General features: G+C 57.6%; 1 protein-coding gene across 2 annotated transcripts in view; it reads left to right on the top strand.

Annotated features, from left to right (window-relative positions):
- The window catches only part of LOC137335798 (G protein-coupled receptor kinase 5-like), a 169,579-nt gene that overhangs the window by 142,747 nt on the left and 12,341 nt on the right, over positions 1-14,491 (top strand). For both annotated transcript variants that reach the window (XR_010966497.1, XM_068001218.1), the window contains exons 10-12: positions 2,324-2,361; positions 11,497-11,586; positions 12,525-12,733. Coding sequence is in view for 1 of the 2 variants with exons in the window: in XM_068001218.1 (XP_067857319.1) it covers positions 2,324-2,361; positions 11,497-11,586; positions 12,525-12,733 (337 nt within the window). In the remaining variant the exon portion in view is untranslated. The remainder of the gene's footprint in view (positions 1-2,323; positions 2,362-11,496; positions 11,587-12,524; positions 12,734-14,491) is intronic.

Raw genomic sequence — 14,491 nt, 5'->3', positions numbered from 1 at the left:
AGGTCATCGACCTGAAACGTGAACTCTCTTTCAGTCTCCACTGATGCTGCCCTGACCTGCTGAGTCTTCCCAGCAACATGTAAGAATCGTTTAGCTCGGTGGTTGATGGACAGGGCGGGGTTAAAGGTTTCGGGGAACAGAGTGGACTCATGGGATTCGGACTATTGCTCCTGTGGAGGATGAAATGCCAGCAGGGATTGATTGGGCCAAATGGCCTGTTTCCATGATGTAATTTCTCCCTAATCGCTCACTCCTGCTGATGCACAGAAGTGATTGATGGTTGCCTGGCCAGAAATTTAAGAGTTGACTTATTGACTGGAGTAAATGGCTTTCAGCATATTTGAGTGCAGAGTTTTGCGATCGCTGGTCTGATTTTCTTCAAGAACGTTAAATGAGAGGAAATTTAAATCACTATTTTCCTTCAGTGCGTAGCAGATAAAATAGAGTTGGCCAATCTCCATGCAAAACTCAGAGAAGAAAATGTGGCGAATTGTCGTCTGGGTTTAATCTGATAACACGAAAGGGACACAACTGTCGGAATAATAACGGTAATTGTTATGACTCATGAAACAAGTCCTAATCCTCGGTGAGGTTGACTGGAGGAAGTGGGCCGTGGCTGAACACAATTGAGAACCCACCACTCTATCCTTTCATGACCTCCGCGGGTGATAACTTATTCCACAACTCGATTGTCCATTGGTTGAGAAAGCTCTGCCTGATTAACCCTGCCTACTCCGATCAGAATTTGAAACTGCGTCCCTCTGGTGTTTGATCCTCTCTCCCCGCTGAATGCCAGTCTGCTCTGCTCTGCTCTGCTCTGCAGTGAGTGTGTGGGCCCCACCTACGTGACCTCGCCACTTGAGGTGGCACAGTGCCAGCTCCAGTAAAATAACCAAGTAGCATCGGGCGCAACAGAACAATGTGTATCAGGGTACCAGCAGTGGTTTGCTGTAATCTGACCTCCATCTGGTGTCATCCATCCCGATTGGTGCCAGGAACGATGAGATCACCTTCGGGTTTGTTTTGAATCTGCTAAATTCACCGAGTAAAACTCGGGCACCTTCATTGATGACCCCTGAGCATTGCTGAGCACCCGAGGCCTGATTATGAAACTTGGTTTTACATTTAACTAAAGCAGTGCACTTTCAGCCTTGGATAAATCCTCTCCCAACTATTTGAGGGGAGGGGGAGGCAGATTTTAGATGATGCTGTTGCTACTGAGGTCACTGTTTCCCTCCGTACGTACCACGTGACAAGACACGTCATTCCCCCTTGAGATGACCTGTCTTCGTCTGGCTGGATCAACTCAGAGAGAGAAGAGGAGATGGTCAGTGATGCCACAACAAAGCCCCCAAGGTGAGAGGGGTGCCCCCAAGGTGAGAGGGGTGCCCCCAAGGTGAGAGGGGTGCCCCCAAGGTGAGAGGGGTGCCACAAAGGTCAGAGGAGTGCACTGAAGGGTGAGATTTCCTTGCTGAAGGTGAAATTGTTGGCAGCAGTATTGAAGATAAGGGATCTCCATGGTTTCAGTGTTAACGAGCACAATATTTTCCTGCAACCCTTAAATGTTGGAGCGACTTTCAAAATAACTTCATTGACACTTAATTGGATGGGGTGGGTGGGGGGAGGATCTGTCTGATTTCAGATAATAACACAGGGGAAATCTATCATTGATGAAATTCCAAAACATGTAAAGTCAATTGAAAGGTTTGGGTGCAGAGGTAAGAACACTTCGTGACTTCCCATTCAGTTTCGGCACTGATTGTCCTGGTATTGATTCCCACTGTGCAAGGGAATTATCGAGAAGTTCCTTAAACACATTGAGCACTTTTAAAAAGATTCAGTGTCATTCATGTTTTTCAAAGCCCTTTCAGCTGGACAGCAGTGCAGGGAGTCAGTCGATGAAGAATGAAGAACGGCAGGAAAAAGGAAGAAAAATGTTTAAAATTACTGGATGTGAATAAGAAAGAAGAGGTGTACACTTGTGTTTTAACAGAGTTCTACTGACATAGCACTTGAGACATAGAAAACACACCAAGGCACACCAACTGAGAGCAAGCTTTCAGCCAGCAGCTGTGTGAGAGTTAGGAGAAGTGACCAAGTATGTTCTAATAGATAGATTTTAACAAGAGATTTTAGCATGACCGCTGTTAATAAAACCTCAAAGTACAGCGGCCAGCTACAGGGAATCTTGTGGCTTGTTTGTGGTCAGCATTAGAATGTACTGATACCAGACTGGAGCTGACCAGTCGAATAATGTCAAGACTGTAACAGAGTGAAGTTTGTGCGGGTCCATCTCATTTTGCTGTTTTCTGGTCCCCAACAGGGATCTGAAGCCAGAGAACATTCTGCTGGACGACAATGGTGAGTCTTGCACAAGGTCCCCGAGGTGAAGTGTGAAGTTTTCTCAGTTAGGTGAGAAGGTTGTTATCCGTTTGTCCCCTTCTCCCTGGCACGCTGTGGGCCAGTCGGTGCAAGAGATGCTCCTGAACCACGTTGAGTTTTCCCATTTCTCTAAATCAGATGACTTTCCCGTTCTGAGAACAATGATTCAGCTGACACATTTCTGAATTTGTTTTTCAGGATTGCTGAGTATCAGCACAAGCTTGGGGGCGAGAACTGTCAATTTGTCCTCTCCCTTTTTCTTCCCTCCTTCTCTTAAAGGCACAGACATGGGATTTACCAGGGACCTTATTTTCACCCTCTTGCCCTGCTCTTCAGATTCCTTCTCCCGTGCACCTCACAGAATTGCCCAGGCAATGCTGATGGCAGATATTTGGGCCACATGTATTAAATATGCACCAAGTGAATTTAGTGGTACACACACTTGCCTTTAAGGCAATAAGTTTATGTCATTGGGGCTGAGAGTTGGGCTACTCGACTCTAGTAATCGTCTTTATGGTGGGCTGTGCTTCACTGGCACATAAACAGAACTGAGTCTCGTGGCTGACTAAGCTGCACTTGAAATGTGTTCACCTCCCGATCCGGGTGTCAGAAAGAACCTTCCCCAACCCTAATCCACTCTGCAGCAGAGCTCAAGCTGCTGCAACTACAATCCTGGACTTCATCCCACTGTCAGGCGGAGATCCTGGAGGATCGGCTGGAAGCCCGATCATGTTCTTTGGAATTGTCTTCCTTCCTGTGCTGTGCGCTCCCCTCCTGGAGGACAGTTCCACAGGCGCCATTTGTAGATCCTGCCCACGTTTGAGCCTGGATCCTGCCTCCCCTCTCTCTGTGCAATGGGAAGATTTATCTTGCCACTCTTCGCAATGTGCAAGATTGATGACCCCATTGTTGCAAATCGTGGAATCGTTGCCCCTCCTCACCTTGTTCCAATGAGAGGAATTGTTGCTCTCCTCTTCCGAATGAGCAGGATGGTTGGTGTCCCCTTTTACAATGAATGGGATGGTTGTTCCCCCCCCATCTCTGTATAACGACACCCCCCCATTCTGTCGCTGGTCTGTGTGTCTGTGGCTGAAACTCCACAATAGTTGAGCGATGGACTCCCATCAAATTGAGTTTCGACCATGATTGGGATTGTAAACAAAGATGCACTGTTCACACGTCTTTCAGAACTGAGCTAGTTTCTTATTTAATTATTCCCTGGCCCCATCTTTAAGTAACTCTCCCTCGACAGTCAGGGAAGATTGCAGCCGATTTCAGGCAGCTGTTTCTTTGAATAAGGATCCAGACCTGAGCTTTCCACACCACAGGAGTTTGCAGTTAACTGTGTGCATGTGTTTCCCATTGCAACATTTCTGCAGGTCATAGTTCTTAAAGTCAAATGATCCATGGAAGTGTCATAACAAGGAACACCAGTGGGTGCATTCGATGTTTGATTTTCCAGATCCAACCTATGTATGGCTTTTAGTGTTGGCAATGTTACCCATTTGGGACAGCCTGTTAGTTCTGCCATGAGCCAGTGGAATAAGAAATAAGAGGACTAGTGTCATTTTATCGGAGCTCCCACACAGGGCAGACTCACAACATCTTGAATCGCTGAATTTCTGGCACCACCATCTTACCAGGGGGCATTGAACCCGCTGGTACCAGAGGTGGGTGGCTGCTGCCCCACCACCAGGCAAAGGAGAGGGAATATTGGTTCGGATTCCCCTTCCCGACTGCTGGATAAAGCGTCTGCAGATATCGGGTGAGATTGGGGAAAGAATCACCACTTATACAGAGGTACCGAAGAGCAGTTGGTATCTGTGAGACATACCCCAGGCGTGACTCACCGTACCCCCCCGGGCGTGAATCACCGTACCCCCCGGGCGTGAATCACCGTAACACCCCGGGTGTGAATCAACGTACCCCCCCCAGGCGTGACTCACCGTACCACCCGGGTGTGAATCACCGTACCCCCCCCAGGCGTGAATCACCGTAATCCCCGGGCGTGACTCACCGTACCCCCCCCAGGCGTGAATCACCGTAATCCCCGGGCGTGACTCACCGTACCCCCCCCAGGCGTGAATCACCGTACCCCCCCCAGGCGTGACTCACCGTAATCCCCGGGTGTGACTCACCATAATCCCCGGGCGTGAATCACCGTATTCCCCCGGGCGTAAATCACTGTAATCCCCAGGCGTAAATCACCGTAATCCCCGGGCGTAAATCACCGTACCCCCCCAGGCGTGAATCACCGTAACCCCCGGGCGTGACTCACCGTAACCCCCGGGCGTGACTCACCGTACCCCCCGGGTGAGAATCACCGTACCCCCCCCAGGCGTGAATCACCGTAATCCCCGGGCGTGACTCACCGTACCCCCCCAAGGCGTGAATCACCGTACCCCCCCCAGGCGTGAATCACCGTAATCCCCGGGTGTGACTCACCGTACCCCCCCAGGCGTGAATCACCGTACCCCCCCCAGGCGTGACTCACCGTAATCCCCGGGCGTGACTCACCGTAATCCCCGGGCGTGAATCACCGTATTCCCCCGGGCGTAAATCACTGTAATCCCCGGGCGTAAATCACCGTAATCCCCGGGCGTAAATCACCGTAACCCCCGGGCGTGACTCACCGTAACCCCCGGGCGTGACTCACCGTACCCCCCGGGTGAGAATCACCGTACCCCCCCCAGGCGTGAATCACCGTAATCCCCGGGCGTGACTCACCGTACCCCCCCCAGGCGTGAATCACCGTACCCCCCCCAGGCGTGAATCACCGTAATCCCCGGGCGTGACTCACCGTACCCCCCCAGGCGTGAATCACCGTACCCCCCCCAGGCGTGACTCACCGTAATCCCCGGGCGTGACTCACCGTAATCCCCGGGCGTGAATCACCGTATTCCCCCGGGCGTAAATCACTGTAATCCCCGGGCGTAAATCACCGTAATCCCCGGGCGTAAATCACCGTACCCCCCCCAGGCGTGAATCACCGTAACCCCCGGGCGTGACTCACCGTAACCCCCGGGCGTGACTCACCGTAACCCCCGGGCGTGACTCACCGTACCCCCCGGGTGAGAATCACCGTAATCCCCGGGCGTGAATCACCGTAATCCCCGGGCGTGAATCACCGTACTCCCCGGGCGTGAATCACCGTACCCCCGGGCGTAAATCACCGTACCCCCGGGCGTGACTCACCGTACCCCCCAGGCGTGACTCACCGTAACCCCCGGGCGTGAATCACCGTAACCCCCCCGGGCGTGAATCACCGTAACCCCCCCGGGCGTGAATCACCGTAACCCCGGGCGTGAATCACCGTAACCCCCGGGCTTGACTCACCGTACCCCCCCCCCCGGGCGTGACTCACCGTATCCCCCAGGTGTGAATCACCGTATCCCCCCAGGCGTGAATCACCGTAACCCCCGGGCGTGAATCACTGTACCCCCCCGGGCGTGACTCACCGTATCCCCGGGCGTGAATCACCGTACCACCCAGGCGTGAATCACCGTATCCCCCGGGCGTGAATCACCGTATTCCCCCGGGCGTAAATCACCGTAATCCCCGGGCGTAAATCACCGTAATCCCCGGGCGTAAATCACCGTACCCCCCCAGGCGTGACTCACCGTAACCCCCGGGCGTGACTCACCGTAACCCCCGGGCGTGAATCACCGTACCCCCGGGCGAGAATCACCGTAATCCCCGGGCGTGAATCACTGTAACCCCCGGGCGTGAATCACCGTAACCCCCCCGGGCGTGAATCACCGTAACCCCCGGGCGTGAATCACCATAATCCCCGGGCGTGAATCACCGTAATCCCCGGGCGTGAATCACCGTACCCCCGGGTGTAAATCACCGTACCCCCCGGGCGTGACTCACCGTACCCCCAGGTGTGACTCACCGTAACCCCCGGGCTTGAATCACCGTAACCCCCCCGGGCGTGAATCACCGTAACCCCCGGGCGTGAATCACCGTAACCCCCCCGGGCGTGAATCACCGTAACCCCCGGGCGTGAATCACCGTAACCCCCCGGGCGTGAATCACCGTAACCCCCGGGCGTGAATCACCGTAACCCCCGGGCGTGAATCACCGTACCCCCCCCCACGGGCGTGAATCACCGTAACCCCCGGGTGTGAATCACCGTATCCCCCCGGTGTGAATCACCGTAACCCCCGGGCGTGGATCACTGTACCCCCCCGGGCGTGGATCATGGTACCCCCCGGGCGTGACTCACCGTACCCCCCCGGGGCGTGACTCACCGTACCCCCCCGGGGCGTGACTCACCGTACCCCCCCGGGGCGTGACTCACCGTACCCCCCCGGGGCGTGACTCACCGTACCCCGCGGGCGTGACTCACCGTACCCCCCCGGGGCGTGACTCACCGTACCCCCCGGGGCGTGACTCACCGTACCCCGCGGGCGTGACTCACCGTACCCCCCCCGGGGCGTGACTCACCGTACCCCCCGGGGCGTGACTCACCGTACCCCGCGGGAGTGACTCACCGTACCCCCCGGGCGTGACTCACCGTAAACCCCCGGGCGTGACTCACCATACCCCCCCGGGCGTGAATCACCGTACCCCCCGGGCGTGACTCACCGTATCCCCCGGGCGTAAATCACCGTAACCCCCGGGCGTGACTCACCGTAAACCCCCGGGGCGTGACTCACCGTAAACCCCCGGGCGTGACTCACCGTATCCCCCGGGCGTGAATCACCGTACCCCCCGGGCGTGACTCACCGTATCCCCCGGGCGTGAATCACCGTAACCCCCGGGCGTGACTCACCGTAAACCCCCGGGGCGTGACTCACCGTAAACCCCCGGGGCGTGACTCACCGTAAACCCCCGGGCGTGAATCACCGTAACCCCCGGGCGTGACTCACCGTAAACCCCCGGGCGTGAATCACCGTAACCCCCGGGCGTGACTCACCGTAAACCCCCGGGCGTGACTCACCGTATCCCCCGGGCGTGAATCACCGTACCCCCCGGGCGTGACTCACCGTATCCCCCGGGCGTGAATCACCGTAACCCCCGGGCGTGAATCACCGTAACCCCCCCCGGGCGTGAATCACCGTAACCCCCGGGCGTGAATCACCGTAACCCCCCCGGGCGTGAATCACCGTAACCCCCCCGGGCCTGAATCACCGTAACCCCCGGGCGTGAATCACCGTACCCCCCCCCCCCGGGCGTGAATCACCGTACCCCACCCCCCCCCCCGGGCGTGAATCACCGTACCCCACCCCCCCCCCCCCGGGTGTGAATCACCGTATCCCCCCGGTGTGAATCACCGTAACCCCCGGGCGTGGATCACTGTACCCCCCCCGGGCGTGGATCACGGTACCCCCCGGGCGTGACTCACCATACCCCCCCGGGGCGTGACTCACCGTACCCCCCGGGGCGTGACTCACCGTACCCCGCGGGCGTGACTCACCGTACCCCCCCCGGGGCGTGACTCACCGTACCCCCCGGGGCGTGACTCACCGTACCCCCCGGGCGTGACTCACCGTAAACCCCCGGGCGTGACTCACCGTATCCCCCGGGCGTGAATCACCGTAACCCCCGGGCGTGACTCACCGTATCCCCCGGGCGTGAATCACCGTAACCCCCGGGCGTGACTCACCGTATCCCCCCGGGCGTGACTCACCGTACCCCCCGGGCGTGACTCACCGTACCCCCCTGGGCGTGAATCACCGTACCCCCCCGGGCGTGACTCACCGTATCCCCCCAGGCGTGAATCACCGTAACCCCCGGGTGTGAATCACTGTACCACCCAGGCGTGAATCACCGTATCTCCCGGGCGTGAATCACCGTAACCCCCCCGGGCGTGAATCACCGTAACCCCCCCGGGCGTGACTCACCGTATCCCCCCGGGCGTGAATCACCGTAACCCCCGGGCGTGAATCACTGTACCACCCAGGCGTGAATCACTGTACCACCCAGGCGTGAATCACCGTATCTCCCGGGCGTGACTCAATGAATCCCCCGGGCGCGACTCACCGTATCCCCCGGGCATGAATCACCGTATTCCCCCGGGCGTAAATCTCCGTAATCCCCGGGCGTAAATCACCGTAATCCCCGGGCGTGAATCACCGTAACCCCCAGGCGTGAATCACCGTAACCCCCGGGCGTGACTCACCGTAACCCCCGGGCGTGAATCACCGTACCCCCCGGGCGAGAATCACCGTAATCCCCGGGCGTGAATTACCGTATGCCCCGGGCGTGAATCACCGTAATCCCCGGGCGTGAATCACCGTAATCCCCGGGCGTGAATCACCGTACCCCCGGGCGTAAATCACCGTACCCCCAGGCGTGACTCACCGTAACCCCCGGGCGTGAATCACCGTAACCCCCCCGGGCGTGAATCACTGTAACCCCCGGGCGTGAATCACCGTAACCCCCCCGGGCGTGAATCACCGTAACCCCCGGGCGTGAATCACCGTAATCCCCGGGCGTGAATCACCGTAATCCCCGGGTGTAAATCACCGTACCCCCCGGGCGTGACTCACCGTACCCCCAGGCGTGACTCACCGTAACCCCCGGGCGTGAATCACCGTAACCCCCCCGGGCGTGAATCACCGTAACCCCCCCGGGCGTGAATCACCGTAACCCCCGGGCGTGAATCACCGTAACCCCCGGGCGTGAATCACCGTAACCCCCGGGCGTGAATCACCGTAACCCCCCCTGGCGTGAATCACCGTAACCCCCCCGGGCATGAATCACCGTAACCCCCGGGCGTGAATCACCGTAACCCCCCGGGCGTGAATCACCGTAACCCCCGGGCGTGAATCACCGTAACCCCCGGGCGTGAATCACCGTACCCCCCCCCCCCCCGGGTGTGAATCACCGTAATCCCCGGGTGTGAATCACCGTAACCCCCGGGCGTGGATCACCGTACCCCCCGGGACGTGACTCACCGTACCCCCCGGGGCGTGACTCACCGTACCCCCCGGGCGTGACTCACCGTACCCCCCGGGCGTGACTCACCGTACCCCCCGGGCGTGACTCACCGTATCCCCCCGGGCGTGACTCACCGTACCCCCCCGGGCGTGACTCACCGTACCCCCCGGGCGTGACTCACCGTACCCCCCCGGGCGTGACTCACCGTACCCCGCGGGCGTGACTCACCGTACCCCCCGGGCGTGACTCACCGTATCCCCCGGGCGTGAATCACCGTACCCCCCGGGCGTGACTCACCGTATCCCCCGGGCGTGACTCACCGTATCCCCCGGGCGTGAATCACCGTACCCCCCGGGCGTGACTCACCGTACCCCCCCGGGGCGTGACTCACCGTACCCCCCGGGGCGTGACTCACCGTACCCCGCGGGCGTGACTCACCGTACCCCCCTGGGGAGTGACTCACCGTACTCCCCCGGGCGTGAATCACCGTAACCCCCGGGCGTGACTCACCGTATCCCCCGGGCGTGAATCACCGTAACCCCCGGGCGTGACTCACCGTATCCCCCCCGGGCGTGACTCACCGTATCCCCCCGGGCGTGACTCACCGTACCCCCCCGGGCGTGACTCACCGTACCCCCCGGGCGTGACTCACCGTACCCCCCGGGCGTGACTCACCGTATCCCCCCGGGCGTGACTCACCGTACCCCCCCGGGCGTGGCTCACCGTACCCCCCGGGCGTGACTCACCGTAACCCCCGGGCGTGACTCACCGTACCCCGCGGGCGTGACTCACCGTACCCCCCCGGGGAGTGACTCACCGTACTCCCCCGGGCGTGAATCACCGTAACCCCCGGGCGTGACTCACCGTATCCCCCGGGCGTGAATCACCGTAACCCCCGGGCGTGACTCACCGTATCCCCCCCGGGCGTGACTCATCGTATCCCCCCGGGCGTGACTCACCGTACCCCCCCGGGCGTGACTCACCGTACCCCCCGGGCGTGACTCACCGTACCCCCCGGGCGTGACTCACCGTATCCCCCCCGGGCGTGACTCATCGTATCCCCCCGGGCGTGACTCACCGTACCCCCCGGGCGTGACTCACCGTACCCCCCGGGCGTGACTCACCGTATCCCCCGGGCGTGAATCACCGTACCCCCCGGGCGTGACTCACCGTATCCCCCGGGCGTGACTCTCCGTATCCCCCGGGCGTGAATCACCGTACCCCCCGGGCGTGACTCACCGTACCCCCCCGGGGCGTGACTCACCGTACCCCCCGGGGCGTGACTCACCGTACCCCCCGGGGCGTGACTCACCGTACCCCCCCGGGGAGTGACTCACCGTACTCCCCCGGGCGTGAATCACCGTAACCCCCGGGCGTGACTCACCGTATCCCCCGGGCGTGAATCACCGTAACCCCCGGGCGTGACTCACCGTATCCCCCCCGGGCGTGACTCACCGTATCCCCCCGGGCGTGACTCACCGTATCCCCCCGGGCGTGACTCACCGTATCCCCCCGGGCGTGACTCACCGTACCCCCCCGGGCGTGGCTCACCGTACCCCCCGGGCGTGACTCACCGTAACCCCCGGGCGTGACTCACCGTACCCCGCGGGCGTGACTCACCGTACCCCCCCGGGGAGTGACTCACCGTACTCCCCCGGGCGTGAATCACCGTAACCCCCGGGCGTGACTCACCGTATCCCCCGGGCGTGAATCACCGTAACCCCCGGGCGTGACTCACCGTATCCCCCCCGGGCGTGACTCACCGTATCCCCCCGGGCGTGACTCACCGTACCCCCCCGGGCGTGACTCACCGTACCCCCCGGGCGTGACTCACCGTACCCCCCGGGCGTGACTCACCGTACCCCCCGGGCGTGACTCACCGTATCCCCCCGGGCGTGACTCACCGTACCCCCCCGGGCGTGACTCACCGTACCCCCCGGGCGTGAATCACCGTACCCCCCCGGGCGTGAATCACCGCCTCCACAAAAGGTGAGAAAATTTGCAGTGGGTGGATTATTTTGTCGAATCTTCCCAAATCTTTCCAAACGGGGCAGTGACTGGGAGCTGTGGTACAATCACTGGCCTGCAGCACGACGACAAGTTGGGATTTCAGACTATGGCCAACCTGAGGATCATTAGTACCGTGCAGGCAGGAAACTCCGATTAATCCCCAGTGTTACAAAGCACCAGAATAATGTCAAATCTCTTGCGTTTGGTTTGGAACAGGACACATCAGATTATCAGACCTGGGCTTGGCAGTGACGATACCAGACGGAGAAACAATCCGTGGCCGGGTGGGAACGGTCGGATATATGGGTGAGCTGCACACCTTTCCGCAATGCACACATCCTGGGTTTTTTTGGGAACAGTGGGGCCGACATCATTTATTTATTCATATTTTTCCACGTAAACGATTCCATTACGCAGAGTTTACTCACTCCCTGCATGGACCAATTGAGGAGGTTTGTTTATAAGCAGCGGTGATTTTCCAAAACCTTCATCTTCTCAACCAAGAGCGTGCGATTCAAATATTCAGATTAAATATTGTAAAACAGATGCCTCTGCCCCAACGCATGACTGAAGTGATTCGAAGGGTTTCTGACTTGACTCGGACGTCCTGGGAACGGTGCCATGGCGGGCCGGGGGTGGAGTCTTCATCCTCAGTCCTTGTCTCCTCTCCTGCATCTCCCACCTAAACTAACTTTAACCGAGGCATTCAGTGCGACTGGGCCCATAGCACGTTGGGGAATTAATGCCAGCTCTCAGTGAACAGCAAGAGGGAGGTGGGGGAAGAACACCGTTTTCAGCTCTGTGGGTGCGAGCGTTTGCTGACTGACAGCGTGACTGATGTCAACCAAAATCTGAATCAGGAGCTTAACCAAACCCAAAATGTCCGGTGTCCTTCGAGGACCTGGGGCACAGTCCCAGTCGTGATTTCTCCCAGCAGGTGGGAACATGGTTAGTTTTCAGCATTAGGTGTGAAATGACTCTCCCTTCAAATCCTGCATGACGACCGCACCTCGTTCAATTCTGCTTCACACACTTACCTCTCTCCTGACTTCAATAGCAAGGCAGCAGGTGCTGAGAGCAGCCGGACTCGGGAACTCAGTCAGGTGCACTCCAATAACATCAGTTTGTATTTTGATTGAAGAAAACTTCACACACACACACACACACACACACACACTTAATTTTTGGAGCAAGTCTTTTATATTTTGCTTCTCGTCCCTGACTTTGCCTCCTCCCATTCCTAGCTCCAGAGGTGATAAACAATGAACACTATACACTGAGCCCTGACTGGTGGGGACTGGGCTGCCTGATTTACGAGATGACAGCTGGCCATTCACCGTTCCGCGCTCGGAAAGAGCGGGTGAAGCGGGAAGAGCTGGAGAAGCGGGTGCAGGAGCAGGAGGAGGAATACTGCGACAAGTTCACAGAGGACGCCAAGCACATCTGTCAGATGGTGAGTCGCAGGAGCTGCACGTGGTTCATTGCAAACGGGAAGGTTCATGTTTCTGATGTTGCCAGTAGAAAACCCAGTGATCGCGAATGGATTGGAAGTTTTGGTCCTCAGTCAGTGCTGGTTCAGCTGATCTCAGCCTTTGGGGTACTGTAGTTACCCTCAGAGGAGGGTCGGGGGGGGGGGAACAAAGATCAGATGGGCTTCCTTCTCCCTGATCTCCATGCAGTCACTTGTGCCATTAAATGTACAAACGTGGGTATCAGGTGGGGACAGGGTCGGGTTCAGATGTGATACCCACCATGGTCGAATAACATCCCCGATGCTCTAGGTTCTTCAAGGCAGAATGGCAACATTAATGAAGCAGTTTCTGATGTTTGAGGAGCTCCTCCTGTACTGTTGAGGTTTGTTTTGGTGTGACAGTTGTGAGTTGAAAGCAAAAACGGGCCAGCCCTGGGAGACCAGAGCCTCACCTGGCTCCTGGCACAAGTCCCTGAAGGAGTTAGCACAGAGGCAAATATTTTCATAGCAAAAAAATCCCTAGACTAAAAGGTTTAAACGGGAGGTTACAGCACCGAGTCACTGTCCCGTTAGCCATCGTTTTACACTTGTTGTTTGAGCCTTTCAAATGTTAAGTGGCAGAAAATGTTGCTCTTTGATTTGGCTCAAACTGTTTAGCACGAAAGGCAAATATTTGCATTTCTCCGTGAGGAACACAGCAACAGCAATCAAGGGCATCCCAGCTCAGACTCCTGCTCTGCACCAAACACTGGGCTGTTTTCCCACCCATTCTTGCATCTCGCACATGGTGAGCGACGAACCCTCGGAGTTAAGTGACCAATGAAAACCACCAAAACACTGGCTCGTCTTCTTTTCAATGTCAATGTTTGATCCTTCTTCTCGAGAACATTGCAGTCGAATTCCTGAACCAGCATCAAAAGTTGAATGGATTCCAGTTTATCACTAAGTACTTGTGTGGAAGAACGGACACTGGTTTAGGGTTGAGAGTGGACCCGGTCATCTTGTACATGAGTGACCTTGTATGCACGTGCACAGGAATATTTATTGGTCCTTGAGTGTAAAGGTGAGGTGCAGTATGTGCAGGGGTAGAACGCAGGATGGTGCCCCCCGAACCCTGGAAATGGTGCGTTCCTGACCGTTGTACAGCAAGACGGGATAAAGCACTTCAGAGAAGTCGGGCGGGGCGGGGGGGTGATTTTATTTGCAAACCTAGTCTGAGAGTGCAGGGACACCATCCAGGTTGAAAAGAATCAAAGGGGAAGAGGAGGCAGATGGACACGTTGTCGTGAGACCACCATTGCAATCGGAGGCAATGAAACCCTCCTTGTGAAGGGTATTGCCAGTATCCTTCTGATCACTGTGGTGTCGGGAAATATGAACAGCTGCTGGTGGGCTGAGGTTGGCTCTTCCACCTTGGGTTGAGACCACGTCCACCGGCATGGACCTCACATGGTTCTGGTCCTGCAAAGGACTTTCTCCTGACGTCGAAACAGGGTCTTCGCCAAATTCGTTCAGAATTGAATTCCTTCTCCGTGGAAATTGGCCCTGTAATATAAGTGGGATTTTGACAAGCCTTGTCGACTTGTAAGAGCAAAGTGAGACTGAGTGAGGTCCTGGGACAGAAAGAATGAGTATAGAGTGGAAGAGAGCATAACGAGGCTTGTGTTCAGTGCAGGAAGGAGGAAGGTGATGTATGGGCACCATACCTGCAGTTTCAGAAGAACAACTCTGTAAAATTCA

This window comes from Heptranchias perlo, chromosome 20 (assembly GCF_035084215.1).
Source record: "Heptranchias perlo isolate sHepPer1 chromosome 20, sHepPer1.hap1, whole genome shotgun sequence".
In the NCBI taxonomy this organism is placed as follows: Eukaryota; Metazoa; Chordata; class Chondrichthyes; order Hexanchiformes; family Hexanchidae; genus Heptranchias; species Heptranchias perlo.
The sequence above is the reverse complement of the archived record's forward strand: the minus strand, read 5'-3'. Positions and strand labels throughout refer to the sequence as shown.